This window comes from Phaenicophaeus curvirostris, chromosome 18 (genome assembly GCF_032191515.1).
Source record: "Phaenicophaeus curvirostris isolate KB17595 chromosome 18, BPBGC_Pcur_1.0, whole genome shotgun sequence".
NCBI lineage: Eukaryota > Metazoa > Chordata > Aves > Cuculiformes > Cuculidae > Phaenicophaeus > Phaenicophaeus curvirostris.
In genome coordinates, this window is record NC_091409.1 from 10,039,251 (window position 1) to 10,060,925 (window position 21,675).

Below are 21,675 nucleotides of genomic sequence, written 5' to 3' on the forward strand. Positions count from 1 at the left end.
ATCCACTGTGCGGTTATCATACCTGTTTCCATGACCAGGTCTGAAGTGATCATGAAGAGGACCTGAATACTGGTGCAAAGCTAAAGGGACAACACCCTCTAACACCAGGAATGCCTTTGCCATAGCCACCACAGCGAAATAAAAGTCGTCAAGGGGAATCAGTCCCAAGATCTACACCCCATGCACCTGAGGCTGGCCTATGGCATGGCTATAGGTGCTGGATGCTGCACTGCACAGGGGTGAAGCAACACAAAAGGGTCAAACACTGTGGTACAGAGATACAAACCAAGACTGTACCCAGTTGTACCCTGATTTATGCAGCTGTTTCGGAGGTTGTGGGAAAACTCGGTGCAAAGGGTAAGGAGGAGGCTTGAGGCCACCATTCAACACCTACGTCTGCCCCGCAGGCATCTGCCAAACCATGACACAGCTACTGGAACACACACGTCAGGAGCTTTGCGCCAGGGTACCCACGCTGCCGCACGGGGCTTTGCGCTGCCTCCAGGGAAGCTGCTACATGCCAAAGTCAGGCACAATTACAAACCTCCTGCACTTTTCCAACATCCTTGGAGGGGGACAATCACCCACGTAATGATACAGCTCCCTGCTGCCCCAAATTCGTTTCTTAGAAGGATGCCATAAGGAGGCTGTGTGTTCGGTACAAGCAAAGCCGCAGGCTGCAGGGCAGGCTGAGGACCACAGGCTCTCACGCAGCCTGAGTCAGCCACAAAGACTCTTTGATTCCCCCCTGCAAGCCAGTAACATTTAAAAGGCATTAAAAAAAGAATTTTTTTTAAACCTTATTCAGCCAGAAGAGTGTTAATTTCAGGCTGGGATTTCAGCTCCTGTTAGCTGTTTGCAGAACTGGTCTCAGCCCCACAGGAATATTTATTTATTCAGATGAGGAATGAGGGAGCCAGCACACACCCCTCAGCATCTCACTATGCGCGTGACTGAAAGGACATGTCACTAGCACATGTCCTTTGTGGCAGGTTCATCACAGCTCACTGTGATGAGGGGATCAAATTAAACAGCCAGACTTTTCCACAGAGTGCTGCACCTCCCCTCTGCGCTGACCTGGCTCTTCAAGAAACCTGGTTATCGCTACTACACAAGAAGCTGCTGAGCCTTCAGCACAGAAGAACCCACCCTTGAGCTCTTTACAAATGTCACCTTTGTGAAAAGGGACAAGGGTGCCCTGGTATCCTGGAAGACAGGCTCAGAAGGGGCTCTGCACAGGGTGATTTTTCCCTGGGTCAGTGTTTTTTCACCCTGTATCCACTGCACAAACACTCCAGGTGATATTTGGAGATAAAACAAAACCAGCGAGATTAATTGCATAATGGACTTAAGTTTCTTCTTAGCTTTCAGATGCACAAGATGCACCCCTAGTCCTACCATCCCTCCTGGGGCAGAGGCACAGAGGGGCTGCACCCTGCTTCTGCTCCACCACCCAGCTGGTGTTTTCCAGCCCCGGTGGGTCAATCCTCTCTGGGAGCAGCACGCCGAGCATAGGACCAGGGCAGAGATGCTGCCTGTGTAGCATGGCTGCTGAGGACAGACTGTGCACAGAGAAATCCCCAGGGCTGGTAAATCTGCAGGGACAGGGGTGAGGAACGCAGGGGGAAGGGGGAGCCTGGAGCCAGATGGGCTTTATCAGCCTCACGATTTGCCCATAGAAGGAGGGAAAAGTGAGCACACAAGGAGCACTGAGACTCCTTGAGCCTCCTGGATGAGGCATTTTGAGCTGCCCAAAGACAGTCAAAAAAAGGATTAAAACTAGTACTTTGGCAACCCAAAATAGTTCAAGAAAAAGGAGACCTGACTGAGAAAGACACAAGATTCAGCAGGAGATGAATGGACCATCAGCCAGAAAGTAAATGTTTTCTTTATTCTCTTCAACTCATGGAAGATAAATGGGCTGAGCTCAGGTCTTGCTCCTTCCCAGGGGAGTATGTGACCTGAACAAGCACGTAAATAAAAAGCTGGCAAAACAACTCACAGCCCTTCAGGGAAGTGTTCACTGCTATGCTCAAACCAGATGCGTGGGCTCAATAACAAGATGCCTGGGACTGGGAAGTGGAAGGGAAACCCCAGACTGAGCAAAGCCCAGCCCTGCAAGAGCCTGCAGCACACACAGGTCTTGGAGTGATCCCTGCCTGGGGTGGGTTGAAGTCCAGCTGCGTGACTGCAGTGAGGACAGAAAGCTGGGAGAAGACCACCCACAGAAACACCGCTTGATGCAGGACAGCAAAGAAGAGACACCATTCTGAGCCCCCAAATATTCAAAATAATGCACAAAACCTGCCACAGGAAACTATCTCCCCTTACCTGCCAGGAAAAGACCAGATGGAAGGCTGACGCCAAGTACTTGTCTGCATTTGATATATGCATGGAGAGAAACCACCCCTGCTCTCACACAGCAGCTCACCTCTTCTTTGGGCAACCCTGAGAGCAAAGGCTCTGCTCAGCAGAAAACAAAAGCACCTGGCTAATGGAGCAGTGATGCGGCAGCCTACATCAATGATACAGAGCAAAACAGCAGGAGAGCAGGAAGAAGAGCATTAAAAGCAGAAGAACAAGAGCTGTTAAAGGTGAGCCAACAGCAACTGGAAGTGTGTACAGCAAAGCAAATGTTGCTGTTAGCCCATGCAGGTTCAGAGACAGAAGGCTCAGAATGACCTCAAACGACGAATGCTGCTCAGTGCAAATTACAGCAAGAGGGGAGGATGTTGCTGCAGGGACACCAGGGCTGCACCACAACCGTGGACCCTTGCAAGGAGAGCAGTGGAGCTACTGCTCAAATGAAGCTGTTGCTGCTTTTTAGCACGGAAGCTGATCGACAGGAATGGCAAAAGCCCACTTAAGAACACAGGCCAAGGTCAAGACTCTGGCAGTTTGGATAACAGCCTCAGTTAATAGGTTTGCCAGCGCTATATGAAACTCAATATTAGGTTAGACAGTTAATGTCCCTCATTGTTGTATTTGACTGGGAAGAAACGATGTAGGGAATTAATTCTTTAATAGACTATGCCATTAGCTGCTGGAACCTGGCTGCTACATCACAGACACTGACCTTTTGCCGTGCTGCTTTATTAGACATTAGAAGCAGCAGCTCTAAATCAGGCTCCTTGGCTTTGACCGATTCCTCTACATATATTTGGGTATTGCCAATAGCCCTGGAATGGAAAGCATTTCTGTCTGGAAAAATCATGAGCTACCTCCAAGAAAACCATTGCTTCTCCCCTGAGAGAGAAGAGGAAAATAAAACTGCAAAAATTTAGTATGAATGTGAGTTAAAAGCAGCAGCAACCATTTAACTGCATCAGCTAAATTTAGGATGCTCAAGTCCAACTTAGTAAGTTCTGTCTGTCAAGTGCTTGGAGAGAAGCTGGGATGCCAAGGTGAGGGGTCCACATACGGTGTGATTCTGAGATTGGTAGGACAGACCATCCCCATTCACCCACGCGCTTTTCCTGACACTGAAGCAGGGAGGAAAAGAGCTCCAGGGACCACTATGACTTCCCACAGGTCTTTAAACACAGCTCTGGTGCTCCCAAGAGCCCTTCCCTGCCACTCTGCCACACACTGCACACTCAGCAGACTTCTCCTGCCTGAATTCTGAAGACACCGAGCCATTTCTCACCTGCCTTTGAGTCAGCAACCTGCTCTCCAGCTGAACCACCTCACACACTGGATGTGCTGGCAGGGAGATGTGCTCCCAAAGGGATCCACTGCAGGTGCCAGTGGCAGCTCCACCTCGGGTCACAGCCAGCACGTGTTTCACATGCAGCAAAGCAGCCCTAGAAAGCCTTTCCTCTTCTATTGCCAAACATGCATCACCCTTAAGGGAAGAAATTGCTACAACCTGGTTATCATCAATACGAGATGTCTTTTTCTTTTTTATTGCCATCTAAAAAGAAGTGCTAAAAATAGCTGGAGGAATAAAGAGGGAGCATTTTGCAGCTGACTTGCAAATAGCAGCTGTCATCTCCAGCAGTGCCCTGGGGAGCAGGGCTGCAGCAGGACCACCTCGTGCTGACAAACAGTGGCTCTCGGGGAAGATTAACAGGTGACACTTGGCAGCCTTCTGTCTAAAGGACACAAATCCACCTCTGAGCGAGGGCAGCGCAGCCCTTGGAACAGTAAAGAGAAATTAATTGTTTCTCCTCTGTCCCTCTGCTTTCGCTAATCACGATCCATGGGCTCTGCTTTGCAACAGCTGAATGAGAATTATTTTAATGAAGTTAATCACAGAATCACAGAATACCAGGTTGGAAGGGACCTCAAGGATCACCTGGTCCAGCATTTCTTGGCAAAAATGATCATGGATTTTGCTGTGAAATTGGCTGTAAGTCAAATGTGACTCTTACTGACCTGAAGGCACAGGAAGATCAGCAACAACTCTAGGGTCTCAAGGATAAATGAAGGGCATGGCTGTAGATAAGGAGGCACAGCCTTGCAGCAGCAGGAAAACACTCTGGATACTATTGATCTGGGGATCTCCAAGCCCATCAACGTGAGCAGCATCAGCAGAGACCCGGACAAACATTGATTTTGTTTGCAGAGGTACCAGCTCCACCCTAAGCTCCACAGAGGCTGCATCGCAGACACATGGATAAATCAGCCCTTTCTAGCCCAACGTGTCCCTGGGGCAGCAGGGATGCTCCGATGCCCTGCGGAAGGCATGGCAGCACAGATGGAGCAGGGCACAACTGATGCTGCAGTCGCTAGGACACCGCGAGAGGGAGACAAGCCCACACCACAGCGGGCAGGCAGAGCCCCAGCCCAGCAGCTCAAGCCATAAAATCCCCAGACACAACATGTACCTGATCACCACCCCCGAATTCACTACAAAGGTGACTGCAGAAACAATATATTTCTTCTGTGACACATTTATATGCAAAATAAAACTGTGTGCTCACTCCGTCCTAGGAACTGTATGCTCAAACTGGGGCTGCTATTGCCTAGATGTTCTTCTTTTTAAACACAACATTTGTAATCCTGCAATTATTCACGGAATCTGTGCAGCAGTCTCTGAAGACTCTGCTCCTGCGTTGTACGCTGTAGGTCAGGATATATGAAATCTGTCCTCTGCAGTGTAATTTAAGAGTGGCTTAAAGGCTCTTTGCCAGCTGCTTGCTTCTCTGCTCTTTCAAGGCAGCAGCATTTCCTGACCTTGCACTGCAAAGATCTGTGCCCGTCCTCTCCACACTCAAAGCACCGTGCGGCTCAGTCCTTCACAGCAAGGTTGACTCACCTAATTTATATTTGAATGGAGAACTAGCTTTTCCAAGTTTGCTTGTAAACTGATCAGGATTTGAATACACAGATGGACAATGCTGATTTCAACACAAAATAGTCTAATAAGGCTGATCCCTCTCATACCTCCTGTGTGTGTGACTCTGCTCAGCCTCTTCCACACCCCCACCCATCACTCGCTGCACATTAGCATGCAGAGCATGGAACAGCACAGACACATTTAGGGAAAATGTATCATTAATTTCTTTTCCTGTCCGTGCGGAGTTTGTCTGACCTCTTTTCTAAATCTATTTTTAAATTGCTTCTGGGACTCTGTATGCCAGGTATACCATTATGCTGCTGCACACGTATGCAGAATCAGCTTGTCAAAACCTTGCTAAATTTGCTGGGAATGTGGTACAAAAGGAACTCCACAGGTCGCCAAGTCCACACCCAGCCCCCAAGGGCAGAGCACCTTTATTTACATCATTCCTGACAGCTGCCTGTCTAACCTGTTCTTAAAATTCCTTCCTGGAGAATTTATTTCTGTACTTTGCTTTACTCCTTCCTTCCCAATCTTTTCCCAGTCCTTCCCCTTTGCATATCACTCCTCATTACCAGTTAAGAGTTATCAGTTTGAATCACAAACCAAGATATTACCTTTCTTCTTCCCTCAATACAGTACTTTGTAGTTGTGTCTTACAAGAAGAAATGCAGAGCAGGCATTCATCTCCAGCTCCCTTCACAGGCTGGGACTAACTCCCTTTTGTCAAGGGGATCTGGCAAGAAGAGGGGTATCCATAGAATCATAGGATAGTTTGGGTTGGAAGGGACCTTGAAGATCAACTAATCTGAGATGACTCTGTGTCCTCCCCCTCAGACCAAATCCACATTACTCCTCTCTATGACATCTGCACACCTTGACTTCTGCAGAGCTCCACTGCTGGGGGTTCAGCCAGCAGGGTAGCGGTGAAACCAGACAGCTTCAGCACAGCCACCCCCTAGCACACTCAGAGAACATCTGTTTTCAGAAGATAACATCTTGTCTTGAGCTTTTCATGGATTTATTCACACTGTCCACACAAATGCCTATTTGCCATCAACTCAAGCCTTCAGCAGTGATAGTCTCTTAAAGGGGTGCTCCACCATGTCTAGTATGTACCTGGGATGTGTTTCTTCCCAGGGCTCAGAATATTGTTCTGTTCTCATAAACATTTTCTAAAAGGATGTGTTTTGTCCATTCAGCACACAAAGCTGCAATTAATGAGCAAGTTGCTTAAATAGAGCCATACAACTGAGTGGTTTGACTTGCACAGCTGAATCAACAAATTTACTGTATGTCTACACCTAACGCATAGCTAAGTTCCTCAGTTCTGTCTTTAAAAAAACATGGACAGCAATCGTACTTCCTTCATGCTGAAGAACGGGGACAGAAATCTCCTCTGAGACTGATAACATATTTGACAGTTTTATCTGAGCATAAAAAAAGAGCCATCAGAACTCCAATTTCAGGAAGCAAAAATGTACTGTGTAACAATCACACTCATCTGTGCCGCATGTTAAGGTCTTTTAAATTGCATATTACACGTAGAAACCAAGTAGATATCTCATCAGCTAAGCAGGAAGGCAGAACTGGTTAATTCAACATCCACTGCCCCATCTTTAAAATATTTAAGTTGCACAGGAGGAATTATTAATGCAATGTGCATCTGACTACATTGGCATGGGATTGGGCACACAGTCCCATACCCTGTCAACGTCAATGTGAATGCTGCAGGAGCCTTCACTTTGGCTGGAAACATTTTCCATGAGCATCGATCCCTGCAGGACCCAAACTCAGCCTGACCCCACTGACCGCACCCCTCTCCTCCACCAGGCAGCATCCTCATCTCCCCCTCTCAACAAGCTCCACTTCTCTCCTGGCCACTCCACTTTCTGTGATGTTTTTAGCAGTGTGACATTGCTGTTTTATGTGCTGTAACACACTACTCTGCTCATGTATGCGACTCCTTCTGCTGTATGAATTCTGCCACCTAAACAGAGCTATAAAAACTATGCAGTGGATTATGTACCAAGACCTCCCCCACTGCCTTCCCCACCTTACCAGGCTAGCTCCATTTTTAGCAATCACAAGTGATCTCAGGTGCACGGAATGAATGATTGCTACCTGTCTTTAGAGAGCAATTCTACCTGTTCCCAAGAGGTTGCTGAAGGTGGGATTCACTGTATTTACTGCTGTAACTACAGCTCTCAAGGTCCCATCTTCTCTGGGCTGTCCTGGTCAGGCTTAACAGCACAAAAGGACGGGGCGTTGCTGAACAGGCTGACTAATTTCTTGGCGTATTACAGAAAATCTCCATGCCTTTGCTTGTTTCCATCTTGAAAGACCTTGACTTCTTACAGCCTGAACCATATTAACAACACATTTCATTACAGTTTTAACAGACTTGGATAAAAGCAGAGCCCTAAAGATAATTTGCTGTAAAAGAGCCTAGAAGTCCTCTGGTTTTGGATACTGAGAGAGCGACATTCAGGGAAGAGCTACAGCATCAATCTTCCAAATGCTGCATTTAGGAATCGAGTCTTTTAGTAATTCTCAAATGACAATGGATATTTTTTGATGAAGGAAAGTGAATTTTCATATGGTCACAAGTCAGGACAGTATTTTCTCCAGCTCCCTTTTATTTACTGTTCCATAGCATAGCAGAGGAGGGCAGGTAGCTCTCCCAGCCTAAGTCCCAGCATTGGTTCACAACGGCCTTGTACACACAGATGGGAGAACTGGTACAAACCACAGCTTGCAGGAACAGCACAAGATAGAACAGAGTCGAGAGGTACAAGATGTTCGTGCTGGTGGCATGGGTGCCAGGCTGCATTCTGCTTCCAGCACTCACCACGACAGTGGCTTCAGGCAGGGAGAGAGATAATACAGCTAACAACGAGATGCTTCCTTGCTGGACAGGTGGACTCAGATAATACAAGAACAATCCTCTAAGTCTTTGCTAGTCATTGCCTGCTGTGCTTTTCTAAAGTAAAAACCACCTTAGCTCTCCATAACTTAATCATCTCAGCAGCAGTCAGCAAGAACGAGTATCAGTTAGTAGGGACTATGGCAGCTAGCAACCTTTTGTTCCAAGTCCATTTTTATCTTCCTGCTCCATTTGCAGAAAGAAAAGTGGTTGGCAGGAATAAGTTATGTCTAAGTCCAGAACCTATTGCTTTCTCAATGTTGTACATGGTTTCATGAAGCTGCAGCAAAACCTAGCCAAAACAAGATGTAGGTTGTGTAAGAGCCAGGATGGAGCTGGAGATCTCTGGCAAATCTCATGGGTTTGCTTGTGAGTTATTCCTATATTGGGAATTCTATCCTTGCAGTAATCTTGGTGTCCTCAGAGTACCCAAGAGGGTAATTGTCCTCTCATGCAGATTTTTGAGCACATAGACAGAAGAAAACTCCCGCTGCTGTAGAGATTTAAGCCAGTACTAAGATTGGTCTGGATGAATTATGAATGGAAACATCTGTGTGCATGAAAGCACAACCAACCTGTCAGCAGCAGACCTGTCCTCTGACAGCAGGAGGAGGACAACAACGATCAAGAGCACATCACTTGCAGAGCCTGTCTGAAGGCAGACTACAGCCACAAAGATTCCTCCAACCAGGAAACAAAAAGGTAGCAGCACTGCTTGTGATCTATGAAAGCTGAAAAACACAAGACCCTGAGGTGCAAGATCACCCCATAATAACAGGTAAATCCTAGAAAGTCTGAATAAGTCCAAGAGCCAGTCTGTGGTGAAGAACAACACGGAAAACACAGCAAAGCTTGACAGATGGTGTCCCTGGCGCTCCCAGCAGCAAAAGCCTGGCTCCAGCACCTGGATGTATGAGGCTTGGAACCTGCACGGAGCAGCAAGAATGCCAGTGAGTGAAACCTAGAAGCCCAAATGACTAAAACCAGTTTTGTTTAGAATAAATATCACCTTTCCCTTCTATAAGGTCTCACGTTGAGTTTTATTATATTAATTTCCTATGCTACTGCACTGCCACTGTGAAGTATAAAAGCTGGGTAATATGGTTGGGGACTTTTTGTATGGTGAACAATTAAATGGAGCTGCATGTTGACACAGACAGCACTTACTCATATGCCATATGAGCTTAAACTCCAGGATACACACCCTTTAACCAAGTAATTTGCAGTGTACGTCATCTTCAGGTAAAAATCTAAAAGGCGTATTTTGTTGAAGGAGGGCTTAGCACATCTGAGGAGTATATCCCTCCGTAATAAACCTTTCCATAAAAACATCTGGATTTTACACTCTCTGGTAGTCACGCAAAAAGCAGCACTATTCAGAATCATGCACTACAGCAAATCCGTAGCCTGCACAGTTTGCAGGGGCACTGAGCAGCTGCAGCAAACCCACCACAACAAACGTGGAAGCAGACAATCAGCATTGCTTTAAAAGCACGTTTGTATGACTAAGAGCAGGTACTTTAAGACCTTCTGCAGCAAAGTTTCATCAGACCTCTGATCATATCAGTGTGCCACCTTTGGAAGTTGTCCTTTTTGTCCTTAAATTGAAAAGGATTACAAAAATCATACGGAATTAGGAAACAAGCCCTCTTGGAAGGTGAGGTTTTGAATCCATTTTCTTCCCTGTGTGAACATACCGAAGAGATGCAGTAAGAAGTAGGGCAACCTTATCTTTCTGAAAACTGGGTTTTTAGCAGTCACTGGTGAAAACTGTCTCTGACCTAGGAGTATCTACATCAGTCAGAAACCCAGCATTAATAAACCCCTAAACTTGCCATAGCTAACACAGTGATATAAATCTTTATTTTGCCTCCCTGGGAACACAGCTACAATAAAGGAGAGAGGTCAAAAGATCTGATTCAGGGGAATATATTTCTGCCCCTTGAAGCTATTCCCCAAACACTTCCTTTCTTTCCCGCAGGAAAAGAAAGCAGATGAACACCCCTCTCACCATGTTTCAAGAGAATCACAGCTCTTAGCTCTTTGTATGCTCAGTCCTGTTTGCTTATCACTTGTGGCTCAGACAGATAGCTGCAATTCCCACTGGCTTTCCAGAAGAGATCAATGTTGCCACCTAGGAACAAAGAATCCCAGAACCACTTAATCACACTTTTTGGAGGAGAAAGAGGAGAAACCATCTAATGCCTCACAGAGGGGCTGGCAAGGATGTTCCGGCAGTATTCAAGGCTGCAATACCAAATCATAGAATCATAGAATAACCAGGTTGGAAGAGACCCACCGGATCATCGAGTCCAACCATTCCTATCAAACACTAAATGTTAGACTTGTTCTAATAAAGACATTTGGACTGCAAGACAAGATGTTTTTTTCTTTGTTGAGCTGATGCTACAAGCGGCCTGCCTTCAGGGTAGAACAGCACTTGTATGGGTGCAACATTTTGTTGGCAGCAATATTCTCTCTCCAGGAAAGCACAATCAAAGCAGCCAGCGTATGCAATGATGGGATGCAGAGCTTTTAGAGAATTATACCCCTTCCCAAGAGGGTAAGCTATGTAAATATAAAACGGAAAGAATTCTACTCTGCATGAAAGCAGATTCTTGCCCCACACTGCCAAGGGACTTAAGTTAATTACTAATCCTCTGCCTCTCGTAGCAGAGGCAGAACTCCAAGCCACAGGACTGTGCTGGTGTAGCAGGAATATTTCCCTGGAGACAGCAGCTCACAGGAGAGATAAGGTACAATCACAGCTTTGGAGCGACAAGATTGCTATCGCAGCCTGTGCTTCATTACTATTTCCAACCTTCAGCACAGATCTAGAATGCCTTTCCAGGATTAGCCTACTTTTGAAGCTAAAGAAAGTCTCTCTTAATTTACAGCCTGTTACTTATTTAACATCAGAATCACGTTAATTGAGACCGCCTTTGGACTACCCCTGCAGTTTAGCAGTACAGTGAATTTGGAATATCACGTAGGACCAGAGAGTGTACAGAGTGATGCCAAGCACAGTATTTGGCTTCAACAGAGCACATTTTAGGTATACAAACATTTTGGCCTCATACCTACAAGCGCGGAATATGATAGCACATATCGCCCCCTTTTCTAAATCCTGGGATTTTTTGGCCTCCAAAGATTCCCATGAATGGTCATCTTAATAAAATGATGATAATCTCCATATATGGCTTCAAATAATGGAAATAGAAAAGCACAAATTGGAAACAAGTCAGCCCCCAAAGTTTTGGACTAAGGATTCTCTCCTTGTTTTGCATTTTGGTTTAAAGCCTAAGTGCAGCAAAGTGTGTTTTAACTTTCTTGGGTCAAAACCTGTTTCTAAAAAACATTGTTTTGGGACACTAACTCAGATGTTTTGTTACCAAAAGTACACATAGGCTTCTAATTATGGATTTTTTCATATCAGAATGATTAATTTGCTCCTTGCATCTTTTCAACACCTCAGCATTTTTTCCCTTCAAATCAAAAGACTATTTTGAAATAGGGGGATAGACAGCTATCGTGCAACATTAAAGAATACTGGCTTATAATTTATCACCAGTAATAAGCCTCAGCTATTCACCTTGAATTATTCTTCTAAAGCCAAAGCAGTTAAAAGGAATGAGGACGTTAAAAGTAGTATATAAACAGCTAGAGAACGTGCCAGCTATGCACGCAGAGCGATCTGCTCCATGCTAATGGAACAGGCAGTACACCTGCACCATAGACAGGTCAGACAAACACATCATCTATCATGTTGGACGAAAATTAATAGGTGTAAGAAGAACAGCACATCCCACAAGCGATTACCCAGACCCGTCTCGATGACTTACTTTCCCTCCGATCCATAGCTGTTCATGCTGTCCTCAATGGACTCATGGCTGGCTTGACGGACGGTCCGGCTGGGCATTTCGACAGCCAGCCCAGTTTCTGTGCTCCTCTGGATGGCTCCTTTGAGTCTGCGACCATCCCCATCTAGAAACAAAAGAGAAGAGAAGACAAGATAGTCAGCTACTGTGCCCAGAGCCTTTCCCAATGGCAGAGTCGAGGAGAAGTAGAGAAGGTCTTTCAGAAGATCAGCCTAGCATCTGACAGCTGGGCAGTATCTTGCACTCACACAGTGTTTCATTACTCAGCCCTGCTTCATCAATAGCTCCCAGTCATCTCTGGAACAAACACGGTGCTTCAGCAAGCCAGGGCCCAGCAGAAACTCAAAACATACATACCACCCTCCCTGCTGCAACCATTTGTACCAATTAATTATGCACTGAGCATACAGGCACACAAGCTGGATACGCATGGAGCTACCCGGTTCGGGAACACAGCAGCAGGAACCATAAGCAGAGCTGAGGTTTCAGCCTGACCATGCCTAAAACATTTCTTGTATTCCACGCTGCTGCCTCAGATTGTGTGAAGCAGCAAAGAGCTGCAGGTCCTGGTGAGCACCAAGGGTGCAGAGGGGAGGAAAAGGCCAAGATGCACCAGAGATGCTGTGAAGACAGGACCCTTCCCAAATGGGCTGTAGGGAATAGTTGGGCACGGCCAAAACATCCCCTGGTGGCAACTGGAAAGGCACCGGTAGTGGAAAAATCCCAGAGAGGACCATTCCCCTCTGTACACGCCCTCAGCCACAGTGCAAAGGGAATTAAGTAGGTTCTGGATCCTCCTGGGTGCAGTCTGCAGAGGCTCAGCCTTCTGAAATTAACAGCTGCTATTTTCATCCCCCATCTCTAACAGTCTGTTTCTCAGAACAAACCACGTTATGCAATGAATATGTAATGAATACCATTACTATTAATTGCTTTAGCTGGTGTTAGGAAGCTCGATTTCATCCCACATACAGCACTCATCCTGAAACACAACTGCTACAAGTTTTCTGAACAAAGCAGAATTATCTAAATCCTCTCAAGATACCCACCCATTAACCTGGATACAGGCAACACACCTCGGTGCTCTCAGAAACCCACTAGCTTTCTGAGTGGAGAAACGACCCAGGGATGGAGTCTAGAGAGCACAGGATCCTCAGATATTAAAGAAAATGAGTTGTTCCCAACCACTTTGGAAATACAAGTGTATCTGTGAGAACCTAAAATACACAGAACGTTGTTAATTTGTGTAGCAAGCTGCCTGACCTAAAATATTTCCCTTTAGATCTTGGAGTGAAGAGGCGCTTTTGAAAAAAAAAAAATCAGTAAGAGATCAGAAATGCTTCTTATTCTATTTCACAAATTAAACCTACACTGAAATGCAAAGACAAAAATGCTGCTATACATACAGCTATAAATTCCCTTTTCCTCCAGTATCATGATGTTTTCAACTGGGTAAAAGTGTTGGCCCCAGGGCTGTGCACCAGCTGCTGTCCCTACATCTGGTACAGCACGCGTACGGATGTCCCTATGGGCTGAGAGGATGGAATATGCACGTTCTGGGTTAACAGTAACTACAGTTTGTATTGTTTGTGTGCCTAGAGCAATGTAAGAAGCACATTGTACAAATCAGGAAGTTACACAAACATAAAACATATTTTTAATGTGCTTTCAAAATCCAAACCTTCAGGCAAGAATAACAATAAAGGCATCAATAAAAGCAAAGGCTTGTGAAACAGCCTTGTAGAGCTTGGTGGATCCTTTGATAGCGTCTGTAGGTTACTCTCAGAGAGTATCCTACAGCCTTACCAGCAGACTGGTTGGAGTAACTACCAGGTGTAGCACACCTGGAAAGGGTCAGCACAGAAAGGAAATAGATAGGGACAAACCTACTCATCTGCAGACTGAAAACATTCCACAAGCAATAGTAACCTACTAGCAACCTTGCCTTGCCAGCGTGGAGCATTGCACAGGGACTGTTGCTCCTCTCTTACCTGAAATCTTTATGCTTCAACACCTTTGTCAATCAAGAAGGTAAATGACACATGTCTACGTGGGTGTTGCCTTGCAGAACCATTTGTCTTGATTTAATTGTTAGTGGTATTCAGAACAAGTAAGAGTAGTATCGATATTTTCTGCAGCGTCATCAGATCTACTCTCCGAACCTTTTCCAATTTAGCAGTAAACAACAAAGGTTAATCAACCAGTCCAGCCTGCAGTGCAACGCACAACTGAAGAGCAGATTCTGCTTTAGCATGACCTTGGGAGGAAGAGATTTTTTGTTCAAATACCCAGGATGAAGATACTCAGCACCTCACAGGCGCCAAGAACCAGAAGGGACCAGCACATACTTTGCCAAGTTCTCTGTGCAGACAGGCGCTTCGATTTTACTCTGTTCAGCCAAACAATTCACCTTTGGCTAAAGAATATCTTCCACAAAGCTATCCCCACTAGATTTGAAGATATCGAGAAATGCAGAATCTGCCGTTTACTTGTGTGGTTTATTTTACTACCTGACATTTAGAGATGCAACTTAAGTCTGTCTGGTTTCAGCTTTCACACATCACTTTTTCTAATGCCCTTCTCCACTGCAAGGGCTGCTTTGTATTCTCGCTCTAAAGACTCTTCTGCAACATAATCAAGTCATGTCTCAATTTGCTTTGACAAGTTAAACAGACTGAGCTCTTTATTTTTCTCATGCTCTGGCGTTTTGTTCTCCTGCCTTTGAACCTTTTTTATGACCTCCCAAGGTTGTAAATTCCGTTTTGAGAACATGTACAGTGACATTGGAGACCACATTTTAGTGCAAGAACATGTACAGAGGTAAGAATCGGCTTGTACTCTCATCTGCACTGCTTGTGCTTGCATCTCCCAAGACACCACATCTTGCCTGGATGCTATGCAGCCCCTGCCTGTCCTGCTGGTACGACCTTTCAGAACATTATATTAAGGAATAGGTAAGAAAACACATTTTACTTGGAGAGCAAAAAGTCCAGACAGCTCTATACAACTCTCCCAACAAAATATTATTTACTATCCAGCTAATGTGTGTATTGCCTGTGAGTTTAGCAAGGTTTAAACTCACACTTGCTCCAAATCAAATAAGAAAGCTGAAGAGCACCATACTTTCGAAAGAGCCTCCTGCCTCCAAGGTTTTTCCTTGATAACTGCTTCTTGAGATGTGAAGTAAGTTTTTAATCTATTTATCACTATCAGATTTTTTAGGGTCATGGTGTTCTAGGACAAAACCCTTTCATACTTATCACACTTACCCAGAAAACAGCTTCTGCTAAAACTCAAGGAAGAAAATATCTGACAAGACCCATTTTCCCTAAGTCCTTCTTGACTGGTATTAATTATACTCCATCATTTTATTCTTTATTAAGCGGATCTCATTATCATGTTTCCCCTAATTCAGTAAGTGATATCAGACCAACTAACCAAAAGTTTCCTCCAGATAACCCAGTAATGGATGAAGAGGAGTAAGGTGACCGTGCAGGTGCCCTGCACAGCACAGACCATCCTTTAGAGGGTTCCCTTCCTTAAACATATTTTCAGCTGCCAACTGCATCGAGAGGCAGCTCTGCTCAGGGATGATGCCACTCCTGTGGCAGAAATGCCTGCCACCAAAAACTGTATTTGCCTTAAAACTTGGGGGCAGGAAAAGTAAGAGTGGCATTGTCCCTTCTCTCCCCTAAGAAAAGAGTCACCATTTCTGATGTCCCCTTCCATGTCCATCTAATCCATGACTCCTCAAAGACTTTGCTCTCTCTACTGGCAGGTCTCTCCATGCTCAGAGGCCATCAAGTCTTGGAAAAAAAAAAATCTATGTGAATACCGTAATAACTCATCACAAGGTCATGATTATTTAATTATTACTACTACACAGAATTACTCCACAGTAGATGTTTACTGAGTTGATGGAGCGTGCCCCTTTCACTACCTCCCTTTTCACTACCCAGCCCAGATGCTTGGTACCTTCCTTCTCTTTTTCAGTTTGGTTTCATTTTTCTCCTCCATGTTCACTCAGTTTTCTGGATGCTACCAACACAGAAGAAATCAACATGATACATGTGCTATGGACCCTCCCACACTTTAGAATTAATTGGTATTGATTTAACCCTGAAATTAGGAATTGATGAATTTCAACTCAATCAACTTTGCTCCTAAATTAACAAAGTGCTTCCAAGTGTGGAACATGCTGGTACCCAAAGCACACAGCCAGGCAGCACCAACACAGAGCACTCAACATACACTGAGGATCCAGCAGAGTAGGCTGCTTTGCGTTACTACCTTCTCAAACTTGCCTTGGGAGGCAAGGGGAAAATCAGGAAGGGAAATCAGTTGGATGCTTGCTTTTAGGGAGCATTTACTCCTAATGCAAAGTTCTGGAAAAAACAAGATTTTGTATTTTCCAGGAAATACAAGTTCAAGCCTGAGTGAAGAGACTGCATTTCTATTGCTTTTCTTACCACAGCCAAGCAGCATGTATTGATCTGCAACCACAGACGCTGCAGGGTATTGATTTGGGCACACTCTGCTCTCTGGCTTCTCACCTGGGCTCCTCAGCAAGTGAATTATCTGCTTTGTTCCAAAATGAGGTCCAGGTACAAAGCAGCGTGTAAGAGGCATGGAGAATTGAGAACCCCAGCAGGGAAATGGAGAAAAACCTATTTGACAGACTCAATGAACCCTGCAGAGCATGTTGTAGGCAATGTAGAAGCAGGGATGAGGGGGATGAAGATCTGTGGCAGCCGAATGCACCTACAGCCAGCACCAAGCGGTACCAGGGGACACAACCCAACTGCCCACAAAGGAGATGTGCCCTGAGCTACACAGCAGTTTGCACCAGATCTGCCTGCTCTATCCTTGGCTCAAATGTGGTCTCTTAAGCCCTGCCATTTCCCACAGCCACAAACTTTGCTATTCAGGTCAGAAACAAAGAGTTGATTCTTGCTTTCTTCTCCATGAGGGTTTGCCCCAATAAAAAAAAAAAAAAAAAAGATGATGCAGGTTAGTTTAGGGCTGAAAATGAACAAGGAAAAACACCACACACCTATCTGGAGATTATCAGGTGCTGAGACTAGAAAGAAGTTCCCCAAGACACAATCTGGTGTTCAGCATGTCCGTGGCACAGGGCAAAAGCAGCAGTGGGAGCACCCTCAGCACCCTGCAGGACTCTGCTGCTGCCCTGGACCATTTTACCTACCTCTTATTTTCAAAATACTCTGAGAAAAGAGCCAGTGCATTAGCTTCTCTGCTTCAAACTTTGCCTCTGCATTGTTGTTCCTAATGGGTTTTAAGAGATTTCTCTCTGTTTAGTCAGATGCCGAATCCCTACAGATGTGTGGTAAGATTTGTGTGCCATGAATCAATTCTGAGGCGAATAAAAGAACTCCACTGTTGAGCTTCAAAGGGAAAAAAAAAAAGAAAGCTCTTCCCACAGCCGTGCATGAATATCCAGCACCTGTGACAGCCTGGCACATGCTGAGCAGAGCGGCTGTCGGGGTGGGCATCGCAGGCTCTTTTACATTGGTATCTGTGTTCAGACCAAGCCGTGCTGCTCTCCTTAGAGGATGCTATTGCAAGGAAAAAATAATAAATATATATATAAATACTGGATTGTCACTTCAGAACACAGTTTAATAAGATGAACTCAATCTCATCATGCCTGGCAAGCTCTGACATCCTGCCAAGTATTCCCTACATCAACATCCTAATGGAGTGTGAATTATGAGCACCTAAAGAGAAGCAGTTTGTATTATGCTCCAGAACATGCCAGACTATCATCACAGCACAAACAATCCACCAGAAAATCCAACAGAAAATGGCTGGTGATAAACAGGGGCAGTAATCAGGCTGTTTGCTTCGTCCCCCTTGTCCTAGTTTTAGACACTAATAAAATCACACCCTTCCTTTCCAAATTAAGCAGGAAATCTTCTATGGGATGGGAAAAAAAATATTTCGACATGTTAATTCTTAATCTGCAGATTACGTACAGCCAAAGGATTGGAAAAAGTCAGACAATTCTTCTTGCAAGAGCCAGAAAATAGTAAAATCAGCAGTATTTGTATTGCCGTGACAGCTACAGCCCCCAGCTGAAGGCAGAGCAGGGCCAGGACACCCTAACAGCCTACAGAGAAGCCTCCTCCAAACTCCCACCAGTGGCATAGTCACCCACATGTCCCACTGATACTGGGTCACTATAGTATTTTACCTCAAACCAGCTCTCTCTTGCCCTAGAATCCAGCTCTGCCTCTCCTCACCCACACTGGTCACACCCCTGCCCACAGGCACGCACATTCCCCAAAACCATAATTTTTCTTCTTGCTCTTCACCATTAAAAGAGGACCAAAACTCACTCATAGCATTACTTATACTAAGTAGGCACCTTGCAGCAGTCTCAGAGGCTGCCTTCCCTTCTTCACCCATGGAGCTCAAGATGCACCGCAGAAAACTCCCTCTGGATGCAGAGGGGTGACCCATCACATAGCTGCATATGGCATAAAACTCTGTGACTCTTCAGAGTTGTATCATTAAAGCCTAACAGTAGCTTAACTCAGGTAGGACAAGGATAACCTCCTTTCTCTTCCTCCCTTAAATGCTAAATCCAGAGCATAGTTTCGCTGCTCTGCTTCCCAGCCATCCTTCCCTCCCACCACCCAGCAAAACAACCCTGGAAGAAAAACATTCCACCCTCTCTACCTCTCCAACCCCACCAGTGTGGGCAGGAGAAGCACCAAACCCCCACACATCAGTTTTGAGGCTTGCCTGTAGTTCCTAACCGTGCAACCCAGCCCAGATCCCCAGCCGTTCCAAGGCAGCAACTGTTTTCTCCTCCAAGCTGCTCTGAGCTGCAGTTTGTTTTAAATCCAGCTATGTCTGTGTTTAAGCAGGTTTCCATACCTGTAAGATGTTATCGACTCTTGTAGGTTGGGAGGAGCCCTGGTGAAGCATCGCTTTTGCTTCCTATCTTCATGAGATCTATTTTCATATTTTAAACTCAAAAAGTGTGATATATTTTTTCTGCTCCTTTTGAGGTTAAAAACAGATAAACGATGAAACTATTTTTAAAGTTGACCTTTTTGATAATTCATCTCTATGAAATAATTGAATGGCCAAAATTCTCATTTAAAAAATGTCTAAAGAAAAAGTTCTGCAAATAACACATAGGCAGGAACACACAGTTTTTTTCCTTCACTGACAAAAGCAAGGCAATAAACTAAAAGGTAAACATTTGTATTCCACTGTCAATGATTTTTAAACAGATTTTTTGACTACTATAAAAAATTGTTTAGCTTTTCACCATAAGAGAGATACAGTGCCATAACGCTAACAAAAACGTTTGTTTCTTTTAGAGTATTTCATAGGAACTACTTTGCAGCTAGATCCAACTCTTCAGAATTCTTTCCATATCTCCCTTTTGCGTGCAGCAGCAGGATCTAAACAGCTTCTGCAGTTTTATTTTTACAAGAAAATGGAACATGCTGCCCCCTTCTCTTCCTCCAATCTGCCAGAGAGCCTGATTAAGTGAGATGTCCACACGCATACAGAAAATTCACTGCCAGCATATTCCTTCAGCAGCTCAGCGATGAAACACAGACTCCATCTTCTGCCGCTTTGGCACTTGAGCAAGAGCTGTGACTTTATAAAAAACAATCTTACTAGGATATTTATAATGCAATAAACCCCATTGTACACATACACACATCCTGATTGCACAGCTATGAGGGGATGCAATCTTTTGGGTGGTTTAAGTCTCTCTACAAGCTTAACTCCTCTTAACTCTGATATTGTGATCAGGCTCTGCTATCTGAGTATACGCCGAGGGAAGTTTAGCCGATGGGCTCAGAAACCAGGTAGGTTTGGCACAGCCACAGCCCATTAATAACTACAAATAACTGGTTTTATTCCAAGTACTACATTGGAATATTTATTCCCTAGAAAGCTGAGAGAGATGTCAGACATAGCACCAACAATCAGCAGTGCTTTAAGATAAAATGTTCTCAGCTATGGAGGTCTAGACACCAGGAAAATATGAAAAGCCTAAAGCTGGGTGGCTAGTTCACCTGCTAGGGCCATCCCAGGGCTTTGTTTCTTCACAAGGAGGAGCCCATTTGTGTCCCTGTGGCTGGAAGTCCTCCAACTGACCAACATTTTAAGTTATGAAGGGCAGGTCAGGTTCTCTACTTAATGACAAGAGAGTTGAACCCGAGCACTTTGTCCCAATTCTGCCGTCCATCTCACACTATTAATAACTCTGCGGATGTTGCTTAAGTTCAGGATCTGAAATATGAATGAGCCTGAGCCGTAGAAAACCTCCCAATTTACAAGAGGATCATAAAAATGAGGTGTGTTCACAAGAATAAAGCAGCCAGAAAGCGTCCTTGCAAGAGAAGGGAGAGCAGAGCGTGGAAGAGCTGACCTGCGCGCCCTTTGCTAAGCCAGGAGGGTTTACATGAGGCCATCCTGCCCTTCCCGAACCTGTCTGCTCACCAACTATACCTCCTGGTATTCCCATCATCCTGCTCAGCACTCAGTAATGCTTGGGAAAAAAAGCAGTGGACAAAATAACTGAGGTATCCTGCTTGCAAGCTTTGGTTGCTTGCATTGTAAAAGAGGTCTCTGAGGTCACGAGCCTCCTGAAACAACCAGAGCTCCACAGAGAAGCTGACACAACCTTTCCATGCAGGGGATTTATAATGTTCAGCTCCAGGGGGTTTGTTTTCACTCAGAACATTATTTTTAAGCTGAGGTTATACGAGACCTTTTTTTCAGGAACACCAATTCGATTTTTTCATTCTACCCAGAGCCATCATAGGGTCTTCACACCTTCCACCTCTCCACTAAATTTGGCCAACCCTGGACAAGTACGTCCTGTATTCATAGGAATGATGGAGAGTGTGTGAGGACAGGACTCTGACTTTTGTACTGAAGAAATAATTGCCTCCCTCAAATTCACAGCTAGAGCAGGTAAAGTTTAGTTTTGGTACTGATTAAATTTGAGGGAAAGAGCTGACAAGGTCAGATTTATTTACAAAGCTTTCCCCTTTTCTTCTGTCCCATTGATGCTCTTTTAGGAGCAAGCAGCTTTGTCAAGACCATGTGTGTGAACATAAAGAGCGAGCAACAGCCTTGGCACAGTGAATGACTCATGCAACCTTTTGTTCATTTGTTATAAACACAATTAAAAACACAGCTACATTTCTTTAACAGGCATGAAGCCACAGAACCCTGGAGTCATTCATAAGCTAGAATCACAGTGCAGAACCGCGCTTAGAATAGCATTTGATTTGTGTTTAGCTTGGGTTGTAATTACTTCATCATATTTTCCTTAAGGAAATGAATGATCAAATTCACAAGGAGTTGACTTTAATTATACACACTGCTTAATAACTCGTGTCCATTTGGAAGCAATTATTCGATCCACTGTGGAAGCAGAGAAGGGAGATGATGGTCTGGTTTCCAGAGGAGTCAAGCAATTTCAGGCATTCAGCTTCTAATTCCAGGCAATTCCACTAGATAATACAATTATCCATGTCAGCCTTCACCAAAGCTGCTTTCATGGAATACCTGTAGCATAGCTGAAG

The 21,675-nt window shown here is 44.8% G+C and overlaps 1 protein-coding gene across 2 annotated transcripts in view; it reads right to left on the reverse strand.

Moving 5' to 3' along the window:
- Positions 1-21,675, reverse strand: part of RIMS4 (regulating synaptic membrane exocytosis 4) — a 52,891-nt gene that overhangs the window by 6,127 nt on the left and 25,089 nt on the right. For both annotated transcript variants that reach the window (XM_069872080.1, XM_069872079.1), the window contains exon 2: positions 12,053-12,194. In XM_069872080.1, the coding sequence (XP_069728181.1) occupies positions 12,053-12,194 (142 nt within the window). The remainder of the gene's footprint in view (positions 1-12,052; positions 12,195-21,675) is intronic.